The 13,236-nt window shown below is 37.7% G+C and overlaps 1 protein-coding gene across 1 annotated transcript; it reads left to right on the forward strand.

Annotated features, from left to right (window-relative positions):
• Positions 1-335: 335 nt before the first annotated feature.
• Positions 336-12,238, forward strand: LOC144453410 (N-acetylgalactosaminyltransferase 7-like). The gene is made up of 11 exons (XM_078144696.1): positions 336-593; positions 3,809-4,098; positions 5,611-5,777; positions 6,881-7,094; positions 7,510-7,683; positions 7,902-8,019; positions 8,128-8,250; positions 9,009-9,230; positions 10,141-10,245; positions 10,518-10,652; positions 11,298-12,238. Exons 1-11 carry the CDS (start codon positions 429-431, stop codon positions 11,418-11,420), a joined length of 1,836 nt encoding a protein of 611 aa, XP_078000822.1. The 5' UTR covers positions 336-428; the 3' UTR covers positions 11,421-12,238.
• The last annotated feature ends 998 nt before the right edge of the window (positions 12,239-13,236 follow it).

Below are 13,236 nucleotides of genomic sequence, written 5' to 3' on the forward strand. Positions count from 1 at the left end.
ACAGTGAACTACGGATTTTGAGACACGGGGAGACAGATTCTGTATGGTCGATGGTCCACACCGATCAATCATGAGGAACCTGTAGGGTTTGGAGATGGATGACCTGGCCTAAAGCTGGAATAGTGATTACGTAGCCGGCGCGATACCAATGGCGTGTCACATAATGACGGTCTGAATTAACACTGTTCCATGAATGGCTAATCATATTGCAGCTGCTGGCATCAACAACACTGTCTGATACGGGGTATTGACTATTGGAATACATCTCATCGACCGTGCTCTGGAAGCCTGCAAATTGGGCATAGCAGTTCATTAACTAACACACACTCACCGCCACTGTGGCAGTGTTGTAGTATATACAAATGCAGTATTTATGTCAACACCGTCAATCTCCAATTCAGTAAATCTAGTGTGTTGAAAATACCGACATGCGTATTCGCAAAAGAAAGTGTATACTACTTTTGGTGGTGGTATCTGGATGTATTTTTATCGGCAGGACATTGATATTGATCAACCAAGTCGATGGTAGTACTAGCAGTGGTACGGACCAAAATGGGCATAGACTGGATATTCATCGGCAGCCTTTAGAGCAGGTTGGTACTTCTGTAGTCTAGAGCAAACAAAACACTCACTCTGGGTTAATTTTGACTCCATGACCTGTACAATGGCTCTACAGATTATCTCATTTGCAGTGGTTTGTTAAATGCTCGTCACATGTTGTAAATATTTGAATATAAAAGTACACGGTAGTATTACTAAGAATCGTGAACTTGCTTTACAGTCGCTAAAAAACCCCATGTTCTCTTCACATTTTCTGTTGACAGCGAGAAAAAAAACCGCTAAATCTGCTCAGATACCCAGAGAAATGCTAGGTCGTAATAACACTTAAACATTACATATTGCATTCCATCTTTCGTGTGTGACCTCGTTGCAGACTCCGAACGTGATTGGTGGTGTTGATGGCAGTGACCTAAATATATTTAAATACGATGTTTCCAACTTAGTCTAGTTTCCTATATGCCGTTACGATTACTACGATCATCTCCACCACCACCAGTGGAGAGGATAGAGATCGTAGAGACTATTTCCAACTAGAACTCGAGACTTCAGAACATGACCTTTGTGGGCATAGACACTGCACACTAAAGACCTTTGTACAGCTTTCATAACAGAACAACGCTGTAATGCATTCAACACACTGGGTACCAGTATCATCGTCACTGTAATAAATCATCCAGTGAACTTGCAACGTCATTACTCCTAGTTTCATGAATTGGGTTTGAATCTGAAGAAATCTTTATCCAACGTAGACGGGTTAGAGATGATTCGATATCGCGTTGACATCCAGACTACGTTACACCAAATCTTTCAATTTTACTTCATGTGTAACATTTCTTCCTCTTTATGCCTTGGAATTTGCTGTAAATTAATAGTTGCTCGCATCTATTGAAACGGCAAACCTGGGGAGAAAACTATATTTAGTTTTTAAGTCAACTGTACGTGTCAGTTTCCTCGCACGTACAAGTTACGCATACATCATGTCTCATGCCCGATGCTTCTCGACTTAGTTTGGAAACCTGATCACGTTGCAGTTACTATCCAAGTGCAATAAGGTCACGTGGATTGTTGCTTTAGGACAGTTCATGAACCTCAGTCGCATAAATATTGGCGAAAGAAAACACGTTCTTCCGAGCCCGTATTTTTCTTCCAAATGATCTATTGCCTGAAACGTTGCTTTGTATCTACTGATAATATCCATTGATCTCTTCTGATAGACGAAGATTGTGTTTTTGTGTCAGAATTCATTCGCCAACACGTGCTCCTGTCGTGGCTTCTTTGTTCCATTTGTTCGTCCATAGACAAGCGGCTAGACTTCGACTACAAAAGCGTCAAATCGGGTCGTGACCTTATATCTCAGGGTCAAAGAATGTCGATCCGAGACAGTTCTCCTATTCATCTCCATCCAATCCAAGTGCAACTTATAATACCCACACCCCAACCTATAGCTACACAGATGCCAGAAACTCCTTTGGCCCCACATTGAAAAAACCCACATACCTGAAGTCCTTGTTTGTAAATCAATAATTTACAAAGATATGTAAACAGTGTAAAAGTTTGTTACAAAAACAGTTTCACGAGCAACACTTTTCATCTATAGATAAATTGAAAGACCCCCACCCAGTGATGAAAGATAGATTTACATTTAGCTTTTAAATTTAATTTAATTTAAATTTAAATACTATGTGTGATTGTGTATTAAACTGTGGACTTTTCGGGAACAAAGACGAGGCTGTTTTATCTTAGCGGTGTTATTTGATACTTAGAGGACCCAGAAAAGCCACTTTCATCAAACCTGCACCGTGCAACTGTTACAAAGAAGGGGGGGGGGTCTCATCTGTAACGAATGGGTCGACCTCTAACATCACATCTCAACTTGTGTACCGACTTTTGTAGTACCGACTTGTGTAGTACCGACTTGTGTAGTACCAACTTATGTACCAACTTGTGTAGTACCGACTAGTGTAGTACCAACTTGTGTAGTACCAACTAGTGTAGTACCGACTTGTGTAGTACCAACTTGTGTAGTACCGACTTGTGTAGTACCGACTTGTGTAGTACCAACTTGTGTATGTAGTACCAACTTGTGTAGTACCAACTTGTGTAGTACCGACTTGTGTAGTACCAACTTGTGTAGTACCGACTTGTGTAGTACCGACTTGTGTAGTACCGACTAGTGTAGTACCAACTTGTGTAGTACCAACTTGTGTAGTACCTGGACTCCAGGGAATTAGCTCAGACTAAATAAAGATTCGTGTTCAAAACCAAAGTCTACACTAGAACTATAGCAAAGCACTTAGCATCTGCCGCCTTGCCTCTGCTCTAAGTGTCAACTATCATTTATTCTCCTTAATGTACAAATTTACATAACACGTGTATGATGGCTGAATAATAATTGCAAACCATATTAAGTCTTGTCGAGTTGCCGTGCTCTAATGACTATTCCAGTGATCAATATGAATTTTAGTTACAGTTATACATGTATGTGAAATGCAGACTGTAGTCTAACAGTCTTAAATATACTCTTGGAGTCTTGTGTGGTCTGAATTCCATGTCCTTGAGAAAGGCTACTGATCTTTCAGTCGGAGTAGAACATAATTGAGTCAACATATGAAATTTACTAAATTAATGAATATGCCATCTGTAACGCAACCTATCTGGAATAGAGTTACAACAATTGACAAAAAGTATGTAGAAAACATAAACCGACGGACATTGCATCTCATCTCGACAATTACATTATGATTTACACAGTTTAACAATCTACTGAGTTATATTATGGAACACGCGAAAACAAAAATTAGCAATGTTGATAGAGATTTTCTTTGTCCAGCTAATTGACGATAAATAGTAACGTCAGTAAGTTTTCCTCGACGATGAAATCCAACAATGTCATATTAGTCATTTTTTGGTCGAGCCAGACGATGAAATGTTGCAATATTTTAATAGTAAGTGTTTTGCCAAACCAAATCACGAAACGTATACGTAGTAATGTATGAGGTGAGACCACCGCCAAATTAGAATTTCTTTATATATGATTTTGTTTCATTTTATCATGTAATCCCTATTATATCAATTTTACCGTTATTTTAATGAATATTTCATTATTATCTGACGATGTTATCATTATTTTATCATTATTTGACGATGTTATCATTATTTTATCATTAATTGACTGTTTTATCCTTACTCTGTAGTTATTCAATCGTAATGTTTCATTACAATTTATTTTGCTTTGTTGTATTTACAGGATAATATCCATTCTGATAATACAGTGAAGGAAGATGTTGAGGAAATTTACGATAACCTCCCACCGCCATCTATTCTGGAAGGTGCCGTATTCCGGAAATCAATGGGCAACTACGAACCTGCTCCAGGTCCATCGACGAGGAGCGGACCGGGAGAATACGGTAGTCCGGTAGGATTTCACAAGAATGTGCAGACAGAGGTCGAAGTCAGTATGAAGGAATATTCGTTTAATCAATATATCAGTGATACAGTATCAGTAGACCGAGAAATAAACGATTTGAGAGAGCCCGAGTAAGTATATCTAGGTAGCAAGTTGGGTAGCTGTATATATTTTAATACTGCATTTCTGTCAATTTAAACTGAAATCTGGTTTCTGGGCCACATCCAGTCTGTTCTTGCGTCAGTGTCTTCCCCATATATTGGAACATCGCCATGCATCGTAGTTTGATTACCTGTTTTACGCATGATTACTTGTCTTTATTACCCATTCGTTTACAGAATCACTTCTGTACCATAGGTCTATGCCTATATGTACTTTACTACAAAACCCTGTTTTAGATTTGTATAATTAATGACCTGCAAAGATGAACTTGGTCTCTAATCTGTAACGTGTTTTTTTTCGAGTAGAAAAGCAAAGTAAAGTTATTTTCTTAATTAAAAAGAAAAAAATTAGATTATACCATTTCTTATTTATATTATCGGAGCACAATTAGTTCATGAGACATGGGGCGGCTTTTGTTCGTGTGTGTCATGTGGGAATTGATACTCTGCATGCTGGTTTCCAGTAGACTAAAAATAGATTTGTACACATCGTATTACAGAACAATATGTTGCCACGTTTGAACATATGTCGATATATATGCATACATAATGAATGTTTCATGTCAACAATATTGAAATTGTATAACATGTTGAAATACTTCGTCTGGTGAATGTCGACCCCCAGGTTAATAGTTCACAACTACAAATAGCAACGACAGAACCTAGAATCAACTGATAGTAATATTGTGTCGTCTGCTAATCTTCATTTTGGAAAATAAATCAAGGCATTCCTGGTAGTCATACACTTTTGATAACTTTTAAATTTAACTGTTCAACCGATTTCATTTTAATAGTAAATATATGTATTGTTTATACGAAAGAATACTAAGGTCTAGTCTAGTTCCTGACGACCGTGTTCCGATTTTACACGACGTTATCTTCACACATTTCGTAATGTGTTATTAAAGATAACGTCGTGTAAAATTAGAACACGGTCGTCAGGAACTGTAGACTGTGTAAGTTCATGAACTCACGGCTTGAAGTTGGCACTGCAGTCTATGGGTTGTATTGATGACAGCAAAACGTTTGGGAAGGTCAAGAGGTTCGATATCGCAATCTTGACACACGTTTGGCATGTCTAGAGTAAAAGCAAAACTGGCAGTCTTTTATGACAAGGCTCCGTATAACAGCTGTATACACTTCACCCCTTCCCATGTCGGTATGGATCACCGAATGTTTTGACAACCGTACATAATTCCAGACTTTATCACACAAAGCTTTTATTTGATATCAGAGTCAATTTTTTGTGTGATGAAGTCCGACTTGAAAGCAAAGAATACTTGTACACTATGTACATATAAGTGCAAACTTCTCAGCCTGTTTTACGGCGTAGTATTTCTACTGGTGGTATGAGAGATAAACCACAGACAGGTATAACAGAGTACCACTAGTGTCGTAAACAGGTTGCATAATTCTTGCCTTTAGAGAATGTTTTAGTTCTTTTATATAATTATCTGTACTTCTATGTTTATGTTTGTACAGATGCAAACACTGGCATTATCCCATTGATTTGCCAAAAGCTAGTGTCATACTGGTCTTTCACAACGAGGGATGGTCAACTCTACTCAGAACAGTACACAGTATTGTGAATCGAACACCTGCACAGTTACTACAGGAAGTTATACTTGTTGATGATGGTAGTGACAAAGGTAGGGTCGATTGCATGCACTATTAAAATAAATGCACTATTAAAATAAATGCACTATTAAAACAAATGTAAATACACATTGCTGAGCGCAGTGAACAGGATGTTGGCAAATATAATAATGTATACCTCGAATTTCTATATTAATGGCTGCCATTGAAAAATTTGAAGAAACTTGTGAAAGTGTTGAGAATTATAGTTCAGAGGATTTCAGTTTTGTTCTAGTTGATGATTGTCTTTCGTGTTGTTAAAATCTTTCGAGTCACAATCATCGTACTATCGTCATCATCATCACCTCCACCATATCATTTCCAGGCCTATATTTGTCGAAATATCCACCATTCGAGTCGACCTAGTTAACATTTGCAAGCTGTGAATAATAAAATGTGTGTGTTCGAAAAACTATCTTCAATATTCAATGTATTGCTGTGTAGTTACTCGAGGAATGGCCTAGAGTCTTGGCTATCTGTCTTCAAGTTGTCGTTCGCCAGTATATCAAGCCAGTATGTCTAGTCAGATAGCCAAGTCTATACCCAATACTGTAAAGTCAGTATGTCAAGTCAGATAGCCAAGTCTCTGGGCTATACTGTCAAGTCAGATAGCCAAGTATATTGACCAATTAGCATTGAATCTCGATAAAAGTTCATGTATGTATCTTCATGTTATTGCATGACTGATTTTACAAAACCCCAAAAGAAAATTCTGTAAAGCCTAGGGAAAAAATGTTTGGTTCCGGTTACCTGACCCCACATAGTTTTTCACTGCGGTCCTAAACTTTTACGTATTCGAGAAAGAGGTAGTTGATGCGGAAACTGACATCAACTTAAACAGACAATATAAAACTGTTCTTTCAATCCGCAATGGCTGTACATCCGATGGGAAGAAACCAATAACACAGAGACTATATAAAAAACAACGGGAAAATATAACTACCTGAACTAGACACTTGCACATAAAAAATAAAGTAAAATAAAAATCTACCTTCCCCACCTATTCTAAAATTCAGTGTAATCGGAACCACACAATACTCGTATTTTTTTTAGGCCTAGCCGGCCATTGATTTGTCCATGGTCACTTGTAGGTTAATACTAATCGTTTGTCTCACAGATCACTTGAAAGAAAAAATAAAGGATTACATCCAGACACCACCGTTACAGGGGAAAGTTAAGCTGATCAGGACAGATGGGCGAGTGGGATTGATAAGTGCACGTGTTATTGGTGCAAAAGAAGCTAGTGGTCGAATTCTGGTATGGCTTGATGCACACTGTGAAGTTGGATATAATTGGCTACCTCCTTTAATCACGCCAATCGCTCAAAATAGGTAAAGTTGTGTGCTCATCAATATGGTGCTTCTGTTCTTCTTCGTGTGTGGTTTCTATGCATTTACAATGCTAGCACTCAAAGCTCGACTTTTCCCAACGGTGATCTAGTACATGTATTTTAATAGGTTGTACACCGATTTCATTTACAATGAAATTCAAATGATGAGCGTGAAAGGAATAGTCACAACCGTGTGTAGAAGGTCGCCATGCGATTCAACACTGGGACCACTCGAAACAAGAATGATGGGAGATGATATTGTTGCCATCGACTGCAATTACGGAATTTTTGAATGCAAATATTCATACTTGCGGGTACTTTGAAAAATATTGACATTTATGGGTTATTTGGCAAATAGTCATATTTGTTAATTCTTCGACTAATGTTCACGTTAATGGGTTCTTTGTGGTTTACAGAACAACGGTCGTTTGTCCCATCGTTGACGTCATCGATAACATGGACTTCAGACTGTATCCCCAGGGTGACGGTAAATTGGCTCGTGGAGCGTTTGACTGGGAATTTAATTACAAACGTATCCCCATCACAGACGAAGAGATTAGTAGAAGAAGTCGTCAGACCAAGCCGTACAGGTAATAAACCAACCAACCAACCAACCAACCAACAAACAAACAAACAAACAAACAAACAAATAAACAAACAAACAAACAAACAAACAAACAAACAAACAAACAAACAAACAAACAAATAAGTATGTCGTCTTGAATAAAATTCAATTTTCGTTAAATCCCACAAGAGTTTCTTTTCTAGAAGTTCAACAAACTTTCGTGTTTTTCTTATTGATCAACAGGTCTCCAGTAATGGCAGGGGGTCTTTTCGCTATGGAGAAGGATTATTTCTTTGAAATGGGGGGATATGATCCGGGACTCCAGATGTGGGGAGGCGAGAACTACGAAATATCATTCAAGGTCAGTAATCATGCAAATACCACCTTCAGTTTCACAAAATTGTCGGAAACTTTCCCTTCGAAAAAATATCATAGTATGATAGTAATTGATTCGTGTACACATTTACAGATATGGATGTGCGGTGGTCAGTTGTTGTGGGTGCCATGTTCTCGTGTGGGACACATTTACAGAATCTATGGTCGTCCACCGTACACTTTCCCAAACGGTACATTGGGAATGTATAAGCAAAGGGTAAGTCAAATAATGTAATGCTATGTCATAGTTGTGTTGTTCGTGCCTGTGTCGCGTAACGATTGATTTTTTTTTCATGTTTTCAACGTCGCTGTGAAGAGCTACCGTCTGCTCGGTAATGCTACTTCACTTACGCGCCCATATGTGGCCATATGGATGAAGATTGGGTATTTATTTTGGATTTTACTATGATATAAAACAATTTTATCTTGGCTTCCTACTTGAAAAATCAATGTGAAACAACATATGCCAAGTCCTTGTTTGTCACTCAATAACTTGCAAAAGACTTGTAAATATATAAAATCTTTGGTATTGTACGTACAATAACAAACCTTTTTACACATTTTTAAAAGCTTTTAGCAATGTAGTGAGCTACAAACACAGACTTGGTCTATGTTGTGTCACATTGATTTTTCAAGTAGGTAGCCAAGATAAATTTGTTTATAAATTAAAAATCCAAAATATTAAAATACCAAATCTTCATCCATTTGACCATTTTAAGAGGTGTGTGTGTTTAAGAGGTGTGTCAACGGAAAAATGTTCTCCCTGGCTTGTTAGAATATTAGTAGTTTAAATATCAAAGGACCGTGTTTTGTATTACTCAATTTGAATGAAATTTCGAGCTACACTCAAGATACCTGGCATCTTCTAAGAATATAAGAAATCCCCCATTGATCATTCACACGCAATGCAAACTAGACACAACTGATATTGTTACTCTCCAATACTTACCATTTCCTGTTTTCCTTTATTGCAAGAATTACTTGAGAGTGGCCAATGTATGGATGGACGATTACAAAGAAAACTACTACGCCAAAAATCCCCGGATGTTGAGTAAAATTGACTACGGCGATATCTCTGCGCAATTACATTTCAGGAAAGACAACAAATGTAATAGTTTCCAATGGTTTCTAGAAAACATCGCATACGATGTAATAAAATGGTATCCACCACCACCTGTAAACCAGTATTGGGGAGAGGTAAGTGTGGACTGTAGCATTGATAGCAGATAACGATTGATGTAACACATGGGACACTTGTCATTTTCATTATGATAATTAGTTTATTGGCCCACAGTTCCTCAATAGAGGGACTGTGTTTGGTCCAACGGAGCCTGGGGCTTTACAAATGACCCATGTCCATCCATCCATCCATCCATCCATCTATCCATTCATCTATCTATCTACCTATCCACCTATCCACCCATCCATCTTTTCGTTGTTCACAGCCCTGTCTCTGACACCCTTTAATTTCAACGAAACCTGCCACAAATGTCAGACACTTCAGTGTGTATATGCACGTTATTTTTGTTTTGTGACCTTGACCAGAATGGCCAAACAGACATTGCTATCAATGAATTCATGAACTCGCATAGAGTGTTAGCTCACCGCATGGCCACACTTTATGCACCGATTAGCTATTGGTGTGTGTGTGTGTGGCCGGGAGGGGGGGGGGGCATCCCACTCCAGGAAATAGAGACACTGTCATAAAGTTACCTTTAATATAGAAGACTTGTTCCTTCGAAATATAGGCCACCGAGTATTATTACAATGTATCATTCATTGCCACGGAATATTCCAATAATAGAGCCTAGCCTACATAATGCAACAAGATGGTCAACATTTTACAATATAATTATACGAAAGTACAAAAAATAAATCTACATGCATGTACGGCTACAGCCCGTCTTTGACATCATAGGCATGCCGGAACAAAAATAAAGTTAGTTCCCTAATATAAGTCGGTTACCATTTTGTTTCCCCATCAAGTGATTAAATTGATGAAGATATTGATATCTGTCACGTACTCGATGATTACATTTCCTCCGAATGATTTCATACTAAACACAAAGAAGAGGTATTTATCCGCTGTACTTTTTTCCCTTTACAGATCCGTCCATTTGATTCAAAAAGCAGTTGTCTAGATACATTGGGTAGCCGAGGTGAAGGTTCCAATATGGGACTAGCCGATTGCCATAATTACGGTGGCAATCAAGTGAGTATTAGTGAATTCTATTCTTACAATTCGCGTACAGTGCAAGATAAACGCCAGATATCGATGGATTGATAGAATAGACAGGCGTTTGTTTGTTTGTTTGTTTGTTTGTTTGTTTGTTTCTGTGTGTGTGTGTGTGTGCGCGCGCGTACGTGCGTTGTTGTTGTTTTGTTTGTTTGTTTGTTTGTTGTTTGTTTGCCTTTTTGTGGGGGGGGGGGGCGGTATTCTACCGTTGATATAACAAATAATGATTCTTTGCCATTTATTGACAGCTGTTCCGCTTAACTTCGTGGCACGACTTGAGGGTGAACGACATGTGTGTTTCTGGTAAAAATGCGAAGCCATTACTATACAAATGCAATGGAAAGAACAAAGCCAAAATAACAAAAGATTGGCATTTTAATGAGGTAAGTTCTCGAGCAAAAATATTCACGTTTGCTGTGCATTTACAAGGTGGAAAGATAAAATTAGTAATTACTCGAAAGAAGTACGAGTGTTCGACATTCGTCAGTACCACGCCCTCAGCGTCTGTAGGTTTCAAATACGCGATGTGTAGGCATGGGACAGCCAAGTTTCCAATACTGGTTGGGGTTACTATTTAAATATTTCATTTCTGTTTCCAAAAATTGAAAACGAAATTTCAATTTACATATATTAATATTATTAATAAATAAGGGAGCAAGTACTTACATCTACTTGAAGTTGAGTAAAATTACACAAAATTAATATACATGTTTTATATATAAAAGAATAACCCTCGAAGTGACAATACAACCATGATACCCATGTCACCAGTTAATCTGCAGAAGCGAGTTGCGAATTTTGCGATCAGAAGTTGCAAAGTGATATATATTATTCAATAACAGTTTATATAGACAATGATAGAAGGTCGAATAATCGACATTATGCATGGCAAAAACCCACAGGAGACTCGAACATCAAATTGTCCTATAAAAGACATGGTGATCGCGCATAAGTCTAGCGCCATAGTTGTAGAGGTCAAGAGGTCAATAGTATAATGGCACCAATCATCATCTCCGTTATATTGACAGGTGACAAAGCAGTTGTTCGTGGTATCAACAAAGCAGTGTTTAGATTACAGAGGAACAACAGTTGTCCTGACAAGGTGCGACTCCAGCAAGGGAACACAGCAGTGGGACTTCGTAGAAATTTAGTCTGTTACCTTCAGTGTTAGACCCTTTTAATGGCGGATTTCGAGTACATCATTGCCAACAATTTCAGAAGAAGGGGGACATTGTCGACATCCCACCCCTGCGAACGGGTCTAGGCTAGGCTACTTTCAATGTGGTGTTTTGGAATCGGCGGTGTATTCAATTAACGGCTAGTGAGCACACGCACGGTCCTGGCACCGGCGATTCGAGTATGTTTCGAATCAAGAAACGCTGTAAGAGCCCGATACAAATCTCTACCTGCCAACATGAAATTGTTAAAAAAAAATTTTTTTAAAGTACGTCGAATGTCTTTATGCAAATTATGCTGCCATTCACTCTATTGACAATTGTTGTTATTTATTTCCACAGACATATTTTTTTTTGAACAATGTCGCTCAATGTGTAATAATAGAAAATATTGTGCTGTTAATGCATCATAATCTCATTATAAAGTTTAAAGCGAATAGCTGACATTAGCAATAATAACAACGCTGTCACTCAATGTTATACTACAGCTTCACAAGCTTATAATTGTGCTTCCATTTGGAAATCGAAGCTCTTGTAAGTATTTTGATAATTTGACTTGCAAATCTGTTTTCTGATTTGCAGAATAATTTTAGGTAGTTAATAACCCCAGTTACAACCTATGCTAACAAGACCAAGTTACTCGTGTATGTTCAAATGATATACATACACGCTCAGACCACTAACGAATTTAGTGGTCTGAGATACACGTAACAGATTTGTACTCTCTTCGTAAAATTCCAGATTTCATTGTTTGGTTTCTCTTATGCTAGTTAACGCATCCATGGCCACCTCATCATTTACAGGGAAATTGAAGTTGCCTTAGCGCTTCACTCAATGAACAAACTGTTTTTTTTTTAAAGATAACATGGACACATTTCAACTCCACAGTAACAATAACAGAGAGACATCACACACACACACACACACACACACACACACACACACACACACACACACTCTCTCTCTCTCTCTCTCTCTCTCTGTGTGGGATCCTTTAACCAATTACACAGAAGAGTGATAAGCAATGCTATTCATTAACAGTGCTTAGATCAGGCTTCCTCTGAAAACATAACATATGGATTTAATGATTTTTATGGCTTCAATTACTATGCTTTCCAGCTCACAAGCAAGACAATGACTTGTTTATCCCAACTGTAAAATTCATCTTTATAATAATTTATCTTGCATTTGGAATTGTCAGAGTGTGTGTGTGTAACAATATCATGTCACGTGAGGAAAACGCCAAGACAAGTTCAATTTCCAGGTAATTGATGAGGTATACTGTATTTCATTTGAAGATGTTCATGCGACAAGTTTACGGTACACTACTTATTGATGAATGGATATCCGAACACGAAAAAGCTCTGACACGAAATAACACAAAAACGCCTCTCTTGTCTAAGTGTGCATAGGCTATCAATCAAAATATATTGAAACCCAATTAATGTGTGCACGTGACATGGGACATCATTGCGTTTTTAAACTTTATGTAAATAGCAACAGTCGTGTCTTGGAAACAAAATCAATGCAAGACAATATTCATAAGTACATAATTATTTTACTAACAATAAATGTAACTTTGTACAATAGAGTATATGGAGGTGTAGTTTTAGGTAACTTCTACAAATTAAATGTATATATTGGAGGCCTATATACTACTTTTATCTTTTGAAATAATATAGTTACATATAAAACTCAACGAACCTTGTTATGAATGTGGCCCACCAGCAGCTTAAGACATAATATCATTTTTGTACATAGAAGACCAGTATATATTTTATATCACGACTTG

Source organism: Glandiceps talaboti, chromosome 2, assembly GCF_964340395.1.
Source record: "Glandiceps talaboti chromosome 2, keGlaTala1.1, whole genome shotgun sequence".
In the NCBI taxonomy this organism is placed as follows: domain Eukaryota; kingdom Metazoa; phylum Hemichordata; class Enteropneusta; family Spengelidae; genus Glandiceps; species Glandiceps talaboti.